General features: G+C 33.5%; 1 protein-coding gene across 3 annotated transcripts; it reads right to left on the bottom strand.

Annotated features, from left to right (window-relative positions):
• Positions 1-2,696: 2,696 nt before the first annotated feature.
• LOC133697597 (sodium/hydrogen exchanger 8-like) lies at positions 2,697-20,942 on the bottom strand. Of its 3 annotated transcripts, none has more exons than XM_062120254.1 (23): positions 20,413-20,942; positions 20,268-20,318; positions 20,082-20,173; positions 19,528-19,605; positions 19,293-19,450; positions 19,007-19,108; positions 18,814-18,931; positions 17,801-17,853; positions 17,663-17,728; positions 16,661-16,705; positions 15,773-15,828; positions 13,697-13,881; positions 13,292-13,339; positions 12,978-13,085; positions 12,203-12,434; positions 10,700-11,011; positions 7,248-7,345; positions 6,414-6,545; positions 6,107-6,325; positions 5,784-5,990; positions 5,291-5,552; positions 3,477-3,775; positions 2,697-3,157 (listed from the first exon to the last, which is right to left on the bottom strand). In XM_062120254.1, exons 1-23 carry the CDS (start codon positions 20,630-20,632, stop codon positions 2,846-2,848), a joined length of 3,453 nt encoding a protein of 1,150 aa, XP_061976238.1. In that variant the 5' UTR covers positions 20,633-20,942; the 3' UTR covers positions 2,697-2,845. The 3 variants fall into 3 exon arrangements, with proteins under 3 accessions (XP_061976238.1, XP_061976239.1, XP_061976240.1); XM_062120255.1 differs by having other exon boundaries at positions 10,709-11,011; XM_062120256.1 differs by lacking the exons at positions 19,528-19,605; positions 20,082-20,173; positions 20,268-20,318; positions 20,413-20,942 and having other exon boundaries at positions 19,007-19,103; positions 19,293-19,436.
• Between the last annotated feature and the right edge of the window lie 222 nt (positions 20,943-21,164).

The following is a 21,164-nucleotide window of genomic DNA, read 5'->3' as shown; positions in this document are numbered from 1 at the left end:
CTTTTTTTTTTTTTTTTTTATGTTGGGGTTGGTGCTTGGGTTTTTTTTATAAGCTTTATTTATTTATTTTTAAAAAAGCTTTATTTATTTTTAATTAAACTAAGCCTAATTAAATGAATGTGCGGGATCCTCAACATGACATATATTTAATTTTAATTCAAATTATTTAAAATAATTTAATTAAAAAATTTGTGATATTTTTTTTAACAAAATAACATTTAATTTTTGCTTGGTTTTTAAATAAGATTATAACATTTTTTTTTATAATATTAGCAATTTGTTTTCAACCCTACATGATGTTTTCACTTTATTCTTATTCAGTAAATTCCCTTAATTAATTTTAAAAAATAAAATTATTATATCTAACCAGTTTTATAATTCATATTATAAAATTATATATATATATATATATATATATATAATTTTGTAATTTAGTCTTTAGTTTTCGTTAATAATTTATTTATTTATTAGTGCATATTATTTTTAATTAATTTAATAAAATATGTGTATCAATTTTGTGATTTGCATTAAAAACATGTTGGAAGCAAATCCCCATTCTGACGTTAAAAAAACATGTGAAGAATCAACTTACTAGATCCTCGACAATTTCCATGGCTAAACTGGTAGTCGAAAGTTTACTAAAAAATAATAATAATTAATAATGCATGGGTGTTCTGTTTTTTACATTAAAAAAATATTATATGACCCGCACAGTTATTTAGTATTCACTATATAATGTTCTTTTTATACAATACCACTAGACTATGAGAGTCAACTAAAAAGCTAATAATTATATATAAAAAATATAAATGTTGTTATTTACTTGTATGAAATGAAATATTTAAAATGAAAATTAAAACTCTAACAATGTATCATTCGAAATTAATCGAGCACCACAAGTGTTAACAAATGAAGAGGAAAGTTAGTGTGACTTCTTCGACGTAATTGGCCAAGAGCGAATAGGCCGGTTTGTAATGATGATTTAATTAAAAAAATAAAATATTACGTGGCTATCGTTTTAACATTAACCCTAACTAAAAAGTAAAACAAAGAAATGCTAAGGGATTAAATAAAAAAAATTAAGAGATTGAAATGAAAAATTAAAATATTATATTGATATTAGTTAACATGAAAAATTTATAACCCGAATAACAGACATGATCATAATAAGTTAACTCAGCTGGATAACCCATTTTTATTTTTTCTCTTCCCTTATTTTTATTTTGGCTATACGTTGACTGGATTTTAATTCACATATTGGGTTAAATCTAAAAGTAAATTAAAGAGTTATGAAAAATTAAAATAAATAAATATATATCAATTCCGCTCAACTTGAATTAACCGATAAAATTTACAATCCAGATTATGGACATGATCTCAATTAGACATAATTGTTTTAAGCTAAATGATAAAAAAAAATGAAATTGTATTTTTTTTGTTTTAAGTTAAATAAAAAAATCAATGACAACAAAGGGTTAAATTATATTTTTTTTAAGAAAAAAATCAAGGGGAAAAATGCATTAAAAAAGACCTGGATATTGTGTCTTAACCTATCAAAACTTTGATCTACGTTAAGGTCCATACCGGTCTAAATTCTTTTTTTTTTTAAATTGATTATGCAGAAAAAAAAGAATATAAAAATTAAAAAAAAACTCTAAAAAATAGTTGGGGCTATGTAGGTCTATTGCCTTTATATATATATATATATATAGCTGGAAAATTGAGGGAAACCTATTTTTCCTCTAAAAACTTATTTTGTAATCTATTTTAACCAAATAATACATAATAAATATCCTCAAAACACATACAAACTAATTTATCAACCTAAAAAAACCTTGAAAACAATCCAAAAACATAAAATCAAATCAAGTTAGATTTTTCCTCCTCAACTTCTTTTAAGATAATATTGAGATTTTAAACAAACATCATCAACCTACTCTTTTTAAATAAAACCCGTGAATACTAAGATAAACCAATTTAATGGTCGGAATATGCAAAAATAACAATTTTTTTCTCTATATACCAGAATCCAGTGAAACTTTATCTCTCCTTCACAAACAAGGGACTTGAAAATAATAATAACAAAATTTTATACCAAAATTAAATTTAGAAAAACATAGAGGACCAAATAGTTCAAATTTTGAAAATTAAAGGATTAAATTGTACCTTTTGCTCCAACTTTAAACACACCACCTATTTTCAGCAGCTTTTCTATTTTGATCCTCCTTTTAATTTTGTCCCTTGCGAACAAATACAAAATAATTGGCTACTAACCTTTCAATTAAAAGACTCAATTGATGAAAACAAAAGTTAAGAAACCAAAATAAAAAAATAAAAAATCATTGCTACAATCAACAGTGCACCCTGTTTTAGTATATTTGTTATTCTATTGTAGTAAATTTTACTGTAGTAGAGCAAGTATTTGTCATTTGAATCAACAAGCTTGTAATTTCAAAATATCTTTTATTCCTCTACCCCAATTAAACCAAAGAAGCATGGAAACACAAATCTAACATAAATAATGAAAGCAAAGATGAGGAGTTAACCCATGATCAACAACGATCAGGCTACTCCCATTAACCTGGAAGTCTTAAGGGCTATATTATTTCCTTATGTATAATGTTGCCAGAAATTGTGAACATTTTTCATTTTCATCTATCAGTGCTTTTAGTCACTCCAGGATCGCAAGGTCACTATTTATAGGCGCAACTGTTGCTCATTGATCTGAATTAGAGAAACTTCACAACTTGTTTATTTTGTTTCTTTATATACAAACTCACTTAACATAAAAAACCCAAAGCCACAGAAATTCAATAATTACACTAGAGATCACTGACAACACAAACTATGATTCCTGATGGAATGACAGCCTACTAGGTGAATCAATTCTTACCACGATTTCATCTTCAGCATCAGATTCATCACTGTAATTATCCATGGTGTGAGTCTCATTTGTGCCTGCACTATGCAGTTGGGGAGCAGGAGTTTTTCCAATCAAATTTCTCACTTCAAGAGTCATCCTTGCAGAAGTAGCTCCTTCTGATGGGACAGGAACTTGTTGGCGGTTACGAAACGATGCCATTCTTAAAACTGACATGCTGTGCGATCGCTTTACTTGGCTACTGGAAAAGCTGTGGGCACGCCTCCGCATATCAACCTTATGAAATGAAACAAGAAGCCAGTAAATTCAAAAGAATCAGGACATACAATGGTAAAGTTCCATTATCAAGAAGTACGTGTCATGATTTCTAATTGCCACAAGACATAATTTCCAGCTCCCTCTTATATAATTTCATAGCATGGAGGCACGATGAACAACATCAAATGGTTGCCTGAATGATTAATTTATTAAACAATAAATCCAGCGAGCCTGCATGCATCAGTATAAAAATTCCAGACATCCATTTTTTGACCAGCAATGATCCCGAAAGGTGCTTCAGAACATATCTTTGCAAATAGATGTCAATTGAACATACCATGCTGCCAAAGATACTCAGCTGCATTGCTCTTGCAGACAAGCTATTTGCTGGTCGATATGTCCCTTCACAGTTTGGCTTACGTTCCCTTGGTCTGTAGAAAATTTCAGGCCAACTCATAAGACCACCATGCTCTCTAGTTAAAGGTCTATTGGGGCGATCAACTGATGCTAATGAGGATGACCTTCTCCTCAAAGCATCATCAACTTCAAATGCTGCAATGTCAAAAAAGATTACTCTTGCTCTCGCCTCAACTTGATATTGGGATCCTTGATGAGAGAAACTGGCTGCCTGGGAACCTGTAATCCATCAGAATCAGTGACCTTGTTCAAGTACCTTCTAATTGTCATAACCCATCAACCAAAAAGAGCATGGTTGAATTAGAGTAGCTTAACACATCAATAACCTGTTTACATGATGGTTAAGTTATGATTAAAAGTAAACAATTTATAAATCTAAATACAAATTCATCGAATACTTGACTCATTCATTAGGGCACTGATATCTATTACAGCCCATCGTGTGTAATTTTTTTAATCGAGTCCAAAATGGATGTACAGTTGAAAATAGCAAATCACTGGAAATGCTTATCTAGACACTGATGTAGCATCAATAGGTGTCACATCAATGACATTGTTACTATTGATTTATTAGTCCAAAACAAATGAAGGCCACCTATCCTCCAAAATCATTTCAAACCACTGCAAATCAAACTTCCAAACCAAGATACATACACTGAATTAACCAAAACAGCACCCAATACCTATACCACCATACCAGTGACAACCATATAGCAAAGCTATACCAACTAATCAACCCTAACAGTTGCAAAATTGCTCATGTTTGAAAAAAGTAAACATATTATGCCACCAAAATATCAAGCTAAGTTCCAGGCCTCTTTGTCGCTCTCCTCTTAATCTCCAACCCTCTAACAAAAAAACTCCACAGGCACTACTATATGGCTTGAGAAATTAATTAATTTAGCAAGTTTTTAAAAATATAAAAACTAGTGAGGAGAGGTCATTAAAAAGATTAGGAGTGATATAGTTATTTTGTTTTTGAGTGGCATAATGCTATAACCTTCACATAAAGTGCCAAGAATAGTTAGATATTAATCTAGCTAAGGGATGTTTGTTATTTATAATTTATATTTTGTTCTGAGTGAAGTATTTTGACAAAAGTCTCTTATATATTTAAGGTATTTTGTTTGAGTCAAATATTTCAGTAAAAGTTTTTACTTTCATTGATGGATTATGCATTTGCGCAGATGCAGATGATATAGACATTAACATCCAAAAAAGCATTTAATGATCACAATCACTGCATTAATGTATTTAAGAAACATTCGTTTAGGACCTATTTTAAACAAAAATTAGAAGTTCAAATACTATATTGGGGAAAAAATCGAACTCAAGTAGGAATTTCCAGACAGTTCAAGGACTATTTTTGATGTTATCCTTAGTGCAAACATTACCATTCTGGCAAAAGGTGGCTTGAGAGTGCTCATTGAGCAAGTCCTGTGTTTGAGCCATGATAGGTTCTTGGATTGGGGTCGGTTTGGGTGTTTACAAGACCTCTAGGTCTCTTGGGTACCAAAAAAACCAAAAGAAAAGAAAAGGGGGAATTTCTTTGATGGTTCAACAGGGTGTAAGTCTCTGTCTGCCTGCGACCCTGTGGCTGTCCAAGGGACCAAAGTAACTGAGAGTTTCAAGTGGAACAGAAGCACCAAAAGCTCACGGACTGATTTGCAATTTTTCCAAAACTAAAACAGACAAATCATCCATTATTTTTTAAACAAATTCAGCATAAATTACCTGATATCTCTATGTTTTGAGAGCTTTGATTTCCTTGCAGAGGCAAAAGGACTGCAGGTGATGCAGTTAATTCTTGGAAACCATGGGCTTTTATGAATCCTTCTAATAGAAAGCCAAGAGAATGATGCGGCACTTCTATAGTTTCTCCCCTAATGTATGTGGTGATCACTGACCTTTGCGCAACAAGGACTCTCAATTCTTGCAACGACATTTTTTCAAATACTTGAGGAAGCAAGAGTTTGGCAAGAACAATTGCACTTTCCTGAAACACCACATGAGAAAAGGAAAGAGGAATATAGCTTCAAGTAACAATAACCTTACTTAACATAACTGAAGAAATTTTACCCTCTTCCAAATTAGGGGCATTACAAGGCAACTAGACAATATGTTTTTGGGAAACATCCAACTCTTGACTTATTCATCTTAATCAATGCGAGTAATTTCATGGATAGAGGAAAAATGAGTTAATCTAAACCAAAATGTATCATCATACCTGCCATAGGAAATCTTCAACTGCAGGGTCAGACCCTAGCACTGAAAGTATTTTCTCGCTTTCAATAAAAAAGCAGAGTATCACAGAATCTGTTATTATGTCACACATGCAACGTTTCCCAACTAGCAGTTCATACAGGCCCAGTGTGCTCCCATGTGTAAAAGTTGGATGCAGTGAGTGCCTGCTCCTAATATTCTTGCTTGTCCACTGCCAAACAATAATTTTAACTTGTGAATTGTGATAAACTTGTTAACAAGGAAACCAAGAGAGGTATTTTGACTTATTCCTCAAATACCAAACTTGCCATATAAACTTTTATTTACCTTGACAACACCATTGGAAATAAGCCAGACACCATTTGGTTTGGAGCCTTCTTTGTAAAGGGGCACTCCGCATGGTTTCATTATTTCTTTTGCAGAACCTTCAAGGGCTTTACGCACCATAGAAGGAAGGGCTCCCAAGAGCGGATGGACACTAATCAAGTCAGTTATTTTGGGAACCTTTACCAAAGGAGGATTTCTTAGAAGTCTTTTCAAGTCAGTCTGCATTAGAAGATATAAATATCTTAACTTCAGATTACAAAAGCCCACAATTGCATGTAGAATTTGAAAAGGACAAAACCAAAATTACCTGGACAGCATCGTGAAGATGAAGCATTTCCTTTTCTTCCAATAACCCAACCTTCTCAAGATTTTGGACATAATCAATTAAATGGTTCAGCACTGAATATGTTACTTGTCTTGTTTTCACAACACGTAAAACCTGAAAAAGCATTGAATAATTATTTGTGTTCTAATTACCGTGTAGATGCCATGGTTCTGTTTGGCATGGCTTATGCAAGATGACTTTTGACTTTTAGTTCATAATTCAAAAACTCAAAAGGTTTTTTTTTTAAAATAACTTAAGACAAAAATGATAAAGTTAGAAGTATGTTTGGAAAAATTAACACAGCAAGTTATGCACTGAATATGTTACTTGTCTTGTTTTCACAACACTTAAAACCTGAAAAAACATTGAATAATTACTTGTGTTCTGGTATCCTTGAGTTAGAAGCCATGGTTCTGTTTGGCATGGCTTATGGAAGATGAATTTTGGTTTACAATTCAAAAGTTATTTATTATAAGTAACATATGAAAAATTAACTCAAAGCAAGCTTTGTTACGAAGGGAGATAATGTAAGTTAGATGTTAAAAATTTAACTTTTGACTAAAACAAAATTTGGACTTGATTTTGTAACAACATTTTCATAAGTCAAAAGTTAAAAAACAACTTAAATCAATTTGCAAAAGTCATACCAAACAGAACCTGTATCAACAATAAACTCATCTTGAATTGCCACCACCACCAACCAATTCAAACCATATGAATGAAACAAATGCCATGACCCACATGCCTCAGCCTACCTAATTCAAGCAGAATTCATTATGACTAAACAAATAGATAGGGACAGTTAAACTCACAAACCTGAGGAAATGTAACACGGACATCTTCCAAGAATTTTCTTGCTTCTTCTCCTTCTGCCTCACTTTCATTAATGACTATAGAAGCAATATCACTGCCACCTTAAAATATAAATAAATGGGAAAAGTCAATCTTCTCACAAAATTTTACACTATAGACACATAGAAAACAAATATGCCATTTCAAAACAAAATAAATGTATCACTCCACAAGAAGCCACTGGGCGTACATTTAACTTAGGTTATTAACATTCAAAATATTTTTAGAGGGGTACAAAGTAGGGGTGATCATTTTCAGTTTGGTTCGGTTTTTATAAAAAAAAAGTAACCAAACCGTAATTTTTTTTATTTTAAAAAACCGAAACCGGTTCAAACCGACCGGTTTCGGTTCGGTTTTTAGGACAAAAACCGATTCAAACCGGTTTGGCTCGGTTTTGGCTCGGTTTTTTCGGTTCGGTTTTTCGGTTTCAGGCTCATAAAACCGAAACCAAACCGGTCGGTTTTTTCAAAATTTTAGTCGGTTTCATCAGTTTTTTTTCATGATTCGATTTTTTCAGTTTTTTTTCCGGTTTTCTTGGTTTAATCGGTTTTTGGGTTTTTTGCTCACCCCTAGCACGAAGATGTTTATTCCAAAAGAAAATATCTTCCCAATTACATTATAACAACAGAAGTACAAAACAACATTCTTCTACCCAACCCAAAATCATGCAGGACTTATGTTTGAGTATGACCACCTACTATTTATCATTCCAAAACCAAGATTATCTTTTATCATGATCCAGGTATTGCAGAGCATCTCAGAGCTCCTATAAAGTTGACTTTCCAATTCATCCTGGAAATGGCTGAGTGCAGTACCAAGATGGAAAAAAAAATTACAGGAGGAGAGAGAGAGTTAATGTGAGAAGAGAGGAGAATGGACCATAGAGGTTTTGGCAGCAATTATGAGACTCAATGTTCAAAAGTTAATGATCAATAGCAACCTGATTGGTATGGGTAACATGGTGTTCTTCAAGAGACTCCAAACCAAAACCACCTGGATTAGGAACGACTATTCATTCAGAACAAGTAGGTTTCTACACCTAACTAGGAATAGAACAATAAAATAGAAACCAAAGTCAAGGAGCAGAAGTTAAACTTCGATTCTAGTTTCTATTTTTATTATTCTCCCTAGGGTAAATATCCTAAAATTCCTTCGATTGTTCCTAATTATTTTCTTTAGCTCAAAGGAACTTGATTTCAAAGAGTTGACTGCAGAGAAACCAGCAGTAGTAGAACGATAAAATAAAACCTACGTTAAGGAGCCAAAATTAAATTTTTAATTCTAATCTATTTTTATTTATCTTCCTATAGTAAATATCCTAAATTTCCTTTGACTATTACTAGTTGTTTCCTTTACCCAAAGGAACTTGATTTCAAAGAGTTAGACTGCAGATAAACCAATAGTCAGAATCCACAAAAATAAACCTCTCCAATCCAGGTTGCATTGGAAAAGAGACAACTGCATGACATGAGAAGAAACCTCTAAAATCTACCATTAGAATAAGCAACAATCTCAACATGAACTACAACTTCAGTTTTTACTTGTGGAATGGAAGTCTATGAATTTTGGGCACATGATTGACTGCAGGAAAACTAGAAAGCAAAGTAGGAGTAAAATGTAAAAATTTTCCAAGTACATTTACCTAAGAAAGAGCTACAAGATTAACTTAAATATATTCTAAATTCTTCTTTGAAACACACCATTTACCAATGAAAATCCCAGTTTCCAATTAATTCTAGCTTCTTTTTTTTTTAAAGAAAAACTGGGACATGCTTTAAGGTTGGCAAGTATTTCATAAAACAATCAGCAAAGGATCCAGGCAGAATTCAATTTTGACTTAAACAGAATCTGCCAATGAATGAGCCATAAGACTAACTTCAACTCCATGAAAATGCATCTAATACATCTTCAGACATGTAAACTCTTACGCAAATATTTAAGTTGCAAATTCCAGGCAGACCACAAATCAACATTGTAAGGCACTTTAAACAATCTTGTGACAGCATGTGAAAACTTTCATAACCTCACAAGTATTACCTCCACCATGGCAGCACTAAGACTGTCTTAGCAAGATATGTTTGGAAAAAACTGTACAGGGATTAGAACAATTTCACCATTAACATAGAAAATAGACTTGTATCACTGCAACATACCTTTACAAACTTGTATACTGACTGGCTTTTAACTGTATTCCATGTATGTCCAGCTACGGACTAAGATTCTGTCTACTGGAGGTAGTTCTGTGAATTTAAATGAGTGATTGATGGGGAATTAAAGACAACATTGAGAATTAGTATTTTATTTATTTATTTATACGCACCAAACCAAACAAAATAAGAGAACCTAATAAGTCTTAATTCCATAAGAAAACTAGAATCCTAATTTGAATATTAAATATTAAATACTAATATTCCTAAATAATAGTGAATAAACAAATACTAATTCCCACTGTTGTCCTTCATTCCCCATCAGAATTCCTTCATTTCCCCCAAAAAGATTCACTGCCAAGCTATTCTCACACTAGACTGTGATAAGAAAACTGTGTTTGTTCAGTAATATATCTGCAATTGTTATCTCCCTCTCCATGCCATTCTACCTTCAGACCTTGTAACTGATAACTATCAGCTATAATTAAGCACTCTATATCTCTCTTCCTAATCAGATTTGTTCTAAATCAAATAAAAAAAAAAATTAGCCACAGACATCAGATGATGATAAACAAATTCTTCCACTACTTTCCAAGTTGTAATCAGTCTGTTCATGCACTGAGTAATTGATCAGTCATGTCAAATTTAAACAATTCTTCCACTACAGGGACCAGCTCAAACTCTGTTGTCATAACTGGACCAACCCAACTGAAATATACACAAACTAACAGTAGAAATCTATCTTCCATGTTGTCATCAATCTGTTCATGCAAAAAGTATGGAATCACCATGATACATTAAGTTTCTAGATCATATTTAGCCTTGGTCAAGGCTACTACGCATGGTTGCAGTATCTTTAAATGCAACTTAGATATAAGATTCCTCGAAATTGAAATAAGACATCTCATTAAAGAAAATTGCTGGAAAAGTTAGATTGTGTGCAGTAGCCATTGCAAAATGATGTAAACTGTGATGCATGAAAAATCAACCCAAAAAAAAAGAAAGAAAAAGAAATTATAGCAAATATAATGGCCATGTAAGGTTCAATTTTCTTCTGGAAAGGGCGGCACACAAGAACCAGGCACTTAACACATTTACAATGCATTGCAACTGCACATTGGTTAATAGTTTCTAATCCTGCAGACAACTATATTAATAGAAAATATAACACGCTCCACAGACTGCATTCAAGGAAAACTTTAAATAGAAAATTAATTTTTTTTTTTTAAAGTATTAAATCAAGTAAAATCTTGTCTATTAGAAATGTACCCAATTTACCAATAAAGTCGTGTAGTTGCCGCCGTGCAATTCTATGGGCACGTAGAAATGCAGCACAAATGTAGCATGCAGATTCAAGCCTCTCCACAGTGAAATAAGTAACCATCCTCTGAGGGAAAATGCTTGCTTGAAGGAACTTGTAATAACTTGGAAAATGAACATTGGATCGCAAGCCCTTCCAATCACATAGACACTCATGGGAAGCCAGGTCGATTGCTTCATCTACTGATTGCATCAAAATATTTGCAGTTGTTTGCATTATCCTTCCCTCATCAAGCATGCCCCAATAAGCAGCTTGGACTCCTGGTATGAAAAATTATTCTATAATCATCAAGTTACTTGCATATTTTTAGCAAGGATTGGTTTAAGAAAGAAATTGACAATGATTGTCTGCTAAATGAAAAAAGAAGTTCCACAATAGAACTTCGGTGCATTGATGAAAACAACTTCTTCTTTGTCCATCCACTAGATAGCATAACATGCTTTTGATTGGATTTATAAGCTCATAACATTTTTTTATTGGATATGGTTGTTGCTATTTCCGTACATGGATATGGTATTTGGATCTAGGAGGATGCTTTTGCACCTTAAAAAGTACTTCTTTGTCCCTTCAATTATCCATGCAATTAGTGATTGATGTGATGCAAGTTTTTCCTTTCTCCCTTCTGATTTTAGGTCTTGCATGAATTTTTGTTACAATATGACAGTGGAAAATCTATAGTTTTTTTTTTCCCAGAGGAAACATCCACTTTCGAAGTTTTTCCTAGAACTGTATAAAAGAGAGTAAAATTACAACTGAGTTTCTTCATAGAATCTAAAATGAAATCCTTAGGCAAACCGCATGGCCTTTGGTACTGCATTCAAAGAGGATATTTAGGTAGCTTAAAACATCATTCTTGTGAAACCAATTTTTTTCCAAAAAGCTGAATGTTCTTTCTCCTCTTTTTTGTCTGGTTTAATACTTTACTTCTAATTGTGTATAGTCATTCAAAATTGTGTTTAGGTAATCATGATAGATTGGCCTAGAGAAAGTGCCCATCTCCATTTAGGTGTTAATCTAAAAAATGGATGCTTAACACCTTCTCATTTGTACCACTCCCTGATTATCCTTTCCTTTCTTTCTTTCTTTCATTTTGTTGCTTTCCCCTTCAAAAGTGAAGTGACAGTTCTCACTATCTAAGAAAGACTTTGTTATTTCTACAACTCCAAACTAGTTCCCTTGCTAACCGATAGTTCTCAGTTCTGCACAAATTAAATCCTACACAAACTTTCAGGCATTTTTTCTACAAACTAGCAGATTTTTAACTCAATTCCTTAGTCTGTGAATAAAATAATATACATCCAAGCACACAAAATCCCCCTCTCTTCTGGAGATAAAGTAAAAGTGCAGGGCATTTTAAGGTTTTATTTCTCTTGCCAAAGACCCAGACCAACTACAGAAAAAGCATAAGCAATTAAAATAATAAACAGAGTAACAATAAACAGCATACATACCATTTAGAAGGCGTAAGCGGATATCTTTCAAATTATTTGGGTCTAAATTATTGCCAGCTTCAGATGCACTATAGGGGTGTTCAAATGACCCTTCCAAATTATTTAAGCTTGCAATATATGTTTTAACTGAAGGCCAGTCGACAGGTCCAAGTTCCTCATCATCTCCAAGATCACCAAAAGCCTCTAGTGCTTTGTTCAGCATTTCATACTTTGTATAGTTCAATATACGCTTCTGAAGATAAAATGTCACAGATGACAAAAATAAGTAAATAGCTACAAAAATAAAAAATAGAATAAGTAATATTTTCACTAATTTACAGATAAAGAAATTTTTCATCAAAATATAAGAGTGCCTCTTTGGTGTCTTTCAGCAATAGTGGATGCATCCTTAACTTGCATAATTTTCAACACAAATACAATAAGAGCAAAATATAAATAGTTATTTAGGATAGAAATATAAACAATTGGAAGTGAGAAAAGTGGAGAAACCAAGAAGAAGCAAAGCAGTGAGAAGGAGCATTATAAATTCAAATTCCGTTTGACAACCATAAAGTCAGCTTATGTCAAATATAATGATAGATACTCGTTTACGGACACAAACCCTGGTAAAATATTAACAAATTATGAAGCTAGATTTGTGTGCAAGCAGAACAAATGTAACTCTCATTGATATGAAATGAAATAATTCCTGACTATGACTAGCTTAAAAGGAAATACGCCAAAAAAATCTAAAAGTATGGAATCCTAAATAACTAGACATTAATGTAAACCTCACCTTGGTAGCTGATATCCTATCCATGTCTAGAAGATGTAAAATAAACTGTGTTGTTGACCCATTCACGATAAGAGTCAGAAGTACGATTCCACCAGTGAAGAAAACAAACTGTAAAGGTGGAGAATAAAACATATATTAACTTGCAAAAATTGTCTATGCTAAATGGTCTGCTACCTAAATGACAGAGAACTCAATAGATTCCTAATACACTTTATTATATTTCTAGACTACTAATATTGTCTGATGCATAAATTTGACCAATAGAAAGTCAAGGATCAAATAAATAAAATAGGATGTATTTTTATAGAACTCACCAAGGTTCCTGTTTCAGAACTGAGATACATTGAGCTGTCACTAGTGCGCTGATACATATAAGAAATAAAATCACTAGAAGTAAATTATATGGAAAAAAAATTGCAAAGATATAATAGAAGCTTTACAGACACAATTTTCTTCATATGGCTTTGAATAGACATCAATCATTTATAAGCTTGGAATGAATGTCATGTAAGTAGTCTTTGGTCATTGGAACTATGAGGAAACTTTTGGTTCAGAAAACTACTCACATATTTATAATCTCATGGTCATTATCGACATATTCAGCCATAAAATAAGGATCCAAATGAATTATATCAAAGAGTGCATGGACATGTGATGTCACAACATCATGGAAAAGAAAACAAAATTAATAGATGGCTGAATCCAAAAAACTTGCTTGCCTTGACAGACAATGAAAGTGATAATGCAACAGCCCCTCGAAGACCTGACCATATGAGAATGGTTGCTTCCTTCCAATCCAAACCATAACCAAAATATCGTAAAAATGGATACAACACTCCAACAACTACAAACCGGGATAGTTGCACAAAAAAGTACAGAAGAAGTAGGTAGCCCCATGCATGCCCTGAAACAAAACCAGGATGCATTTACAGACATAGAAATATCATATTAAAGGCTAAAAGTTGCATCACTATGATTTAAGAACTTCCTCTATGACAAAGTGTCATGTCAGTTTGTAAGAATCTTCATATCCCTAGTTTACTCTTAAGAAATCTAATATTAATGCATCATCAACAAGAATTCATGATTATCATAGACTTGTTACCATTGTAATAACATAATAATAATAATAATAATAATAATAAAATTAGATATGACTAGGCCTAGAGTTTGGATGGAAGACAAAAGCGGCACTTTTAATAATTAATTTATACTATTGTGGAGTAGAGTACTCAATGATCTATTTATACTTTATAGTGCTTCTAGAAAGTGTTCTTAGTTGATATGCAGTGAAACTGAATTTTTTTACTTTAGTACATGTTTTTTACTTATTATAATTTCATTCTGTTTTAGTGGGGAAAAAAATACTTCTTTTGAAAAAAATTGTAGATCATCTTTTACTCATAAGAGATTGGGTTAAGATTTGACCAAGGACCCTCAAAAGGATGTAGATGTTATGAGACAAGATGATTATGTTCAATTCAAAATGCTTACACTATCAGGAAATAAACCTTAAGTAACAAATTTCCAGACATCCTCTGCAAGAAATAAGATTCCTTTAGACAACCAAGACATGACAATAATAGTACAAAAGTTACTGTGCACGGAGAGAATGCTTAGTAGGATGAGCAGATTACATGTCAGTGATCAGCTAAGAGGTATATTAATAAAACCAATTGGAAGAGAGATCAAAGGTGAAACTGCACCAGCTCAAGTGCGAGACATCCATAGATGTAGCAGTTGAAAAGGACTCGCTGCAAGGATTAGAGGACATAGGTGGTTTGAGATAGGAAGAATAGTATTTTTCAGTGACTTTTTAAAGGTACTGTAGTGACCTAGATGCTAATTGATAGCAGAATCAGTGTGTCAAACACTATTTATAATGGAGATTGAGATGCCTAAAATGATGTTTAATTGACCAGAATGTTAAAGCAGGACACTGGTCCTTCTATGACTTGGTGGCTAGTATGGTGAAGGATCCCCAGTCCCATGTTATCAGGATTCCACTTGGTGGTTGCTAGCTGGAGTGCCCATGGTGCACATGGAAAGTGAACTAGGTTGGTTAAAGGCACAAGCTGAAAATTCCAATCCCTTCTTCCATGGCCACAAGGTATACTAATCCAACTTGGTTTTCTACGGCCCTGCACCCTTATAGTGGAAATTAAGTGGATTTCAAGCTATGCTAGCTTATCAGAAATGGTCTTGAAGAACTTTAGGACTTTTTGGATGGCTTTTCACATGTTCATGATGTGGCCTTCCACCATTGGCCACATGGTATGGGAATCATTAATATATTCCATTATCATTTATCAACGTTAATGAACTTCAAATCGACCTGTAAAAATCTAAACGCTTTACTAGTATTAGAGTTTAGAGAAGTAGAATAACAGTAAGAAAACTTCAAGAAACAAGTAACCCAAAATATTAATCTTGATTAACTTATGTATATGTAACTTGAGGGTGTACATGGCTATTTATACACAATCTATACACCTAAATTGGAAATAGAATTACTTCCCATGGATTAAGCCTCAAGTCAATCTCATAATTATTAGATAATATTCTAACATAAATGCATAATATTCCCACACATAACCAATTCATAAAAAGCAAACACATCCACTGCTACATCGCCAAACCCTTTTGACCTAGCTCTAGCTTAGCTACAATTAAATCATCATAGGCAGATTTGTAAATCAGTCATGCACAAATGCTGTTGGAAAGCAAAGTTGAAAAATGGAAAATAGGTGTATTGTATGCCCATGAAAGGATATGTAGTTTAAAAGTAAAAATACCATGGTTATGAAAAATATTGCCACTGCTCAGAACACCTTCTGCTATAACAACCCCGCTGCAAAGGAAAAGAGCACCAAACTTTTAATGAATATCACAATTACCTACAAATATAGTGTAAAATAGCAATAAGATATGTTTATTTGATTGGAAAATAACTTGCTGGAAAAAAAAATATAAGCAGAAAAAAATATTTTAATGGTTTGCCTCATCCATTGGTGTGATACCCAATGACAATGATTTAGTATTGAACTCAAAGGAATACAATGACTATGACAATCTCATGGCGCAGTTGAATCCAGTGGATGATAATGTTTCCTTATTTCCCTAAGCCAAAGAGGCAAGTATTCTTTAACAAATTCACATTTTCAGTAACCAACCATTACCGATGATTTCTTTTTGTTAAAGCTAAAGGTCCATTCTAAGGTGGAATAGTGTTACGAAGAAACATACCATGTACTTAAAAGGAGATTTTTTGTTCTGATAATTGAAACACCAAAGACAAAATCTGAATGTAATTCAAGAATTTAATCACTGAAAGAGTAGAGCACACTGCTTCCCTTGCTTGAGCTGATTGACATTCCTTTGTCTTCTTTCTTGCCTAATCTAGGCATTAAATATAACAAACACAACAAAAATTTACTGCTGATCTTACTCCCAGTCTGGAAATCAAATGTGGATCTATGGGTCAAGGTGGGTTGCATAGCACAAGCTTCATGTGTCTTTTCATGATGTTAAACAGTTTAATCAATGCCTTCTGGTTCTCTTTATGTTTTGTCTATCTCAGACATAATCATTGAAATCTCAAAAATAAATCGACAAGTCAAATTCATCCAAGCATACATGAAGAATAGCAACGGCTTAAGAAATATGCTAAATCGATTTCTTACCTTAAGATGAAAATTAGAGTATTCGCAATATAAGCAACCATTTCCCTGGAAGAAAAATTGGGTGAAATGGATTAAGTGTACAATCTTGTTGAAAAATTGCATTCACATGATAGCAAGAAATGCATTCAATGGGATTGTGGATCCCACACATGCTCTTGTGGCAACAGTGGATGACTATTATTTTTAGGTTTAATTTCAGAAGATATCTGTTATCTTCAGTTTCTGTGGCGACTGTCAGAAATTTATAACTGCCATGGCTCTTAGGAAAAAAAATTACATTAGCAGCAGCAAGTAATAAATAAACCTTGTGTTAATTTTAGAAGTGGAGCATCTCAGGTCTTTTGCAGTCTGCATCAAACACCCAAGATTCTCAAACAAACTTCTCTGAAAATTTTTGGAGCCTATGTATATAAAATTATTACCTATTGCAACATAATAATGTCACTGTTCCTTCTACAAATAAAGGATATCTCAAAATATTAATCATAGAAGCTAAGAGAGATCATTCTTGTCACTGTATTTATTCCCCCTTACGCTTGCAATCATACAATCAGATTTTAGCTACTTCAATCTGAAATTCTTCTGGAAGATTCCTTTCCACTATTATCTTTCTCATTTCTTACCTCAACTTTCTTTTCATTAGTGTTAAAATAATTCAAGCTGTTAGAGAATAGTGGATCGATGTTTAAGAGTAAACAGTACAGATTGGTACAAGATATTGTTTTCTACAAAATATAGTCCCCAAAAAATATTTAACCCACACTAATAATCAAAACTTTTACAATATCCTAAAACCTCTATCTCATCATATGAAGCATGATTTCTATGGATTTACATGACTGTTTTGAGTCCTATTGGAGAAATCAGCGATTGATTTCTCTTCATTTCTTCTTTCTTAAAGAACTTAATCATTATAGAAGAATCCATGCATTGCTTTCATCTTTGCAGTCATTAAACAGAGGGATAGGGTCCTTAAGTGTGACAGATAAGAACTAGGCATACCAAAAATGATGCAAGCTCTGTTGACCATCACCCTTGAAAGCAGTCCTGGCTACTGCTGCGTAAAACCTGTCCAGTGTAATATCAAGACATACCATTTCTCCAAGTTGCTAAGAAATTATTGATAGTTTATCTACTTACATTCCTAAAGTCATCACTGCCAAAACACCAGAAACACCAGCACCCTCTTGAGCCTACCACATAAAATGCAAGTTAAGTTTCTTGTGCACAAAAGACAGGAAGTAATGTGATCAGTGTCATAAGTTTGTCAGTTCATCGTATGCCCTTACAATTTCAACTGTATATTGATAATGAATGAACAAGATGTATATGCTGAATAACATAAATGCATAAGCTGGCCATTAAGATTAAAAACATGGAAATGCCTATAAATTATCAAGATTACACAACACAACCAAGCCCAAACTAGTTGGGTTCCAGTATATGAATCCTTTTGAGTCATTCAGGGCTATCATACACCAATTCCGACTCAATATTGAGAGATATTAAATCCTTTGATACAATCCACAGCACGCCAGACAGGAATCAAATTTCTCATACAAAGCATTTCTTACTTCAAATTGCAAATAAGGCACCAATATAATTTGTTGCATGGAGAAATGCTGCAACAAGAGAAAATAAGCACCTCCAAAATGGCTCCATCCTTATGAAACTTTCTGGACATTGAATCTCGCCATTGAAAGCTAGTTTCTTATTTTTATAATAAATGAGAGGCAGTAAAAATCAAGTTAATCAATCAACAAGGAGATCCACCTTGAAGCATACTGAGGATTAACAGATACTGGAGCCTATTTTTTAGACAAAAGATAAAAGAGCTAAGATCATAAGAAACAGTAAAACCAGCCAAAAAATCTGAACGGGGTTGAGACCAAATATAGTCACAGGGAGAGAAACAGAGGGGAAGTGTATTGACTAAGTAGATATCGAATTCATTACTGGAATGCAAAACTCAAGCTTTCCGATTATCAATTGCAATTTAACTAAGAGACCTTGTGATGCACTCATATGAGAATGGTAGACTTCAAAAAATGTTTACTAAGATATTAGCTAATATGGAGAGTAACATTTTGCTTGCCATTCAGACAGGGAAATAAATAAATTTAAAAGGCATCCTGGTTTGGAAAGGTGCATACAGTGAAGTAGGCAATGTAGCTCACAGCTAGTGTCAGCGCAATCTCTATCACCGTGTCATTAAAGATAAACCCGAGCCACAAAACAGATGCAATTCCAAAAGCAATACCAATGCCTACACTGAATCATTAAAAGATTTTCATTTCAAGAGTGAAATCCTTCGCTCAGTGCAAATTAAAGGTAACTGGCACCTACGCTCCAAGTGAGACTTGAGTTAGAAATTTGAGTATGGAAACCCAGTTAAAGCTCTCCCCAAGGACCATCCGATAGAATAGCTGATAGACCACAATTGCTGTCCTGGACATAGAAATTAAAGGCATTAAAAGAAGACCAGAGATATAAAAAGTAGTAGGACTGGATTTTTCACAGAGAAAGACATGCATATATTGTTAGTTTGCCGGTTTCACCTACTCAGATTTATCAAGTTATCTACAGAGACAGTCAGACACGAAAACATAGAAGCTCAATAAAAATTAAATACCCATCATTCATCAGGGATTCTCCTTCAATTATTGTACTCAATTTTTTGCTTGCACCAAGCTCTTTCAACAGAGCAACAACAGCCACAGGATCAGTAGCACTCAGAAGTCCACCGAGCAACAAGGAGGTTGTCCAACTCCAATTATATGGGAAAATGAGCTGCAGCATAAAATTGCAGAGTAATTTTACAACAAGCAGACTATAGCATGTAAAAAATTTGTAGCCTTGTAGGGTACCTTCAAAGCACACCCAAGAGAACATGTTGAAATCAGAACTCCAGGACCGGCAAGTAGAAGCATTTGTGCCATACACCTCTATAGAAAAATTTCAAAAAGCAGTTGGTTCATACAAAGAACAAGAAAACCTAAATTTTCAGAGGATGAAATGCACAAAGCTACACTTACCAGGCAATATAAGCAATAAAATCACCAGAATTCTTATGGGGGAATTAAGAACATAATGAGGTGTCAAAGGGAAACAAACCAAATAACAAGGAGGTACAACAAAGAGCCAAAAGAAACTATGTACAAATGTACCAAAATTTTCAAATACTTCCAGATAATGTTTGGTTTCAAGTCCAACAATTAATCACGTTTATCTAACATGGGATCTCAGTAAATATGCAATTTAGTCATGTTGTTTGATCAAATATGAACTACAAAGCATCGAACCTTAAGCATAAGCAACCAACTTTCGGTTTTCCTCCCCTTAGAACCATTAGACTCATACCGAACCTGATGAATTACAAAAAGCTTGCAGGAGTTTTACTGGTAATGTTTAAAAGGGAAACCTTAATTTGGTGGACTTCCATTGAAAAGGAACTCTCAAAAAGAAGGGCAGGAAGGAAAACAGCCAATAAAAGGTCAGGATCAATATGTGCCCCTGCATCATTCAATTACAATTGGGGAACATCAACTAAATTATCATCGCAAACAATAGTCCCAGTCAATCGAGGCTTTAATAAAATGAAACTTACAGAGCCTGATTCCGTCCCCAATCCTTCCCAGTTTATGACTGGTACCATATTCTGCACAGCAAAAGAAACAACAATCGAGAGAATTCCTTCTTTCTTGATCCAACTAAATTATGATGGATTAAAAAGAAACAAAACATGTAATAACCTAAGGATCCAAGAGCAATGCCGATGACGAGTAGAGCAACAGTGTAAGGGACTCGGGTACCACGCAAGACATGTCTGCACGCAATCCCAAGCCCCAAACTTAACCCAAAGAAAATCACAGTGTCCGTTGGATTCCATTCATCCGAAGAAGCTGACGAGGAAGACGACGACGACAATACTCTGTACAGTAAAACTCCCTCTTCTTCTGTAACACTCCCCATTCAATTTCCACCTCCACTGAAACTGGTTGTTTTAGTAGAGAGAGTGTCTGACCTGACCTTTTCTTTTCTCTTATCCTTGATAAGTAAAACAAATCTGCAGTACCAAATTAATGGGGTCTAAACGGATAATAAGACAGTGAGAATACTGTCGTCAACTATCTGACGACGTTGCTTCTTTTTTATAATGAAATTGTCCGAATTTCTACCATGCGATGTGATTTGATTTGTAGGGTTTGGAAAATATTTCTTTCACCTTTGCACGCAATTATTCGAATGTTGTACTCAGAGCACATCGCCCTTTGATGCTTCAGGTTGGCTGGTTGGTTGGTTATTGGTTAATAAGAATCCATTCTCTTCACAAGTTCTTTTAGATTTTACCATTTTCATTAAAAACTATCGAATAACTTTTTTAATAAATTATGATTATATTGGTTAATAAATTATTATTATTATTATTATTTTAATAATTGAGAAAATATACTTGGAAACATCGATTCATCTCAACAACAATAAATTACTACTCCCTAGTAAT

This window comes from Populus nigra, chromosome 6 (genome assembly GCF_951802175.1).
Source record: "Populus nigra chromosome 6, ddPopNigr1.1, whole genome shotgun sequence".
Taxonomy (NCBI): Eukaryota; Viridiplantae; Streptophyta; class Magnoliopsida; order Malpighiales; family Salicaceae; genus Populus; species Populus nigra.
The sequence above is the reverse complement of the archived record's forward strand: the minus strand, read 5'-3'. Positions and strand labels throughout refer to the sequence as shown.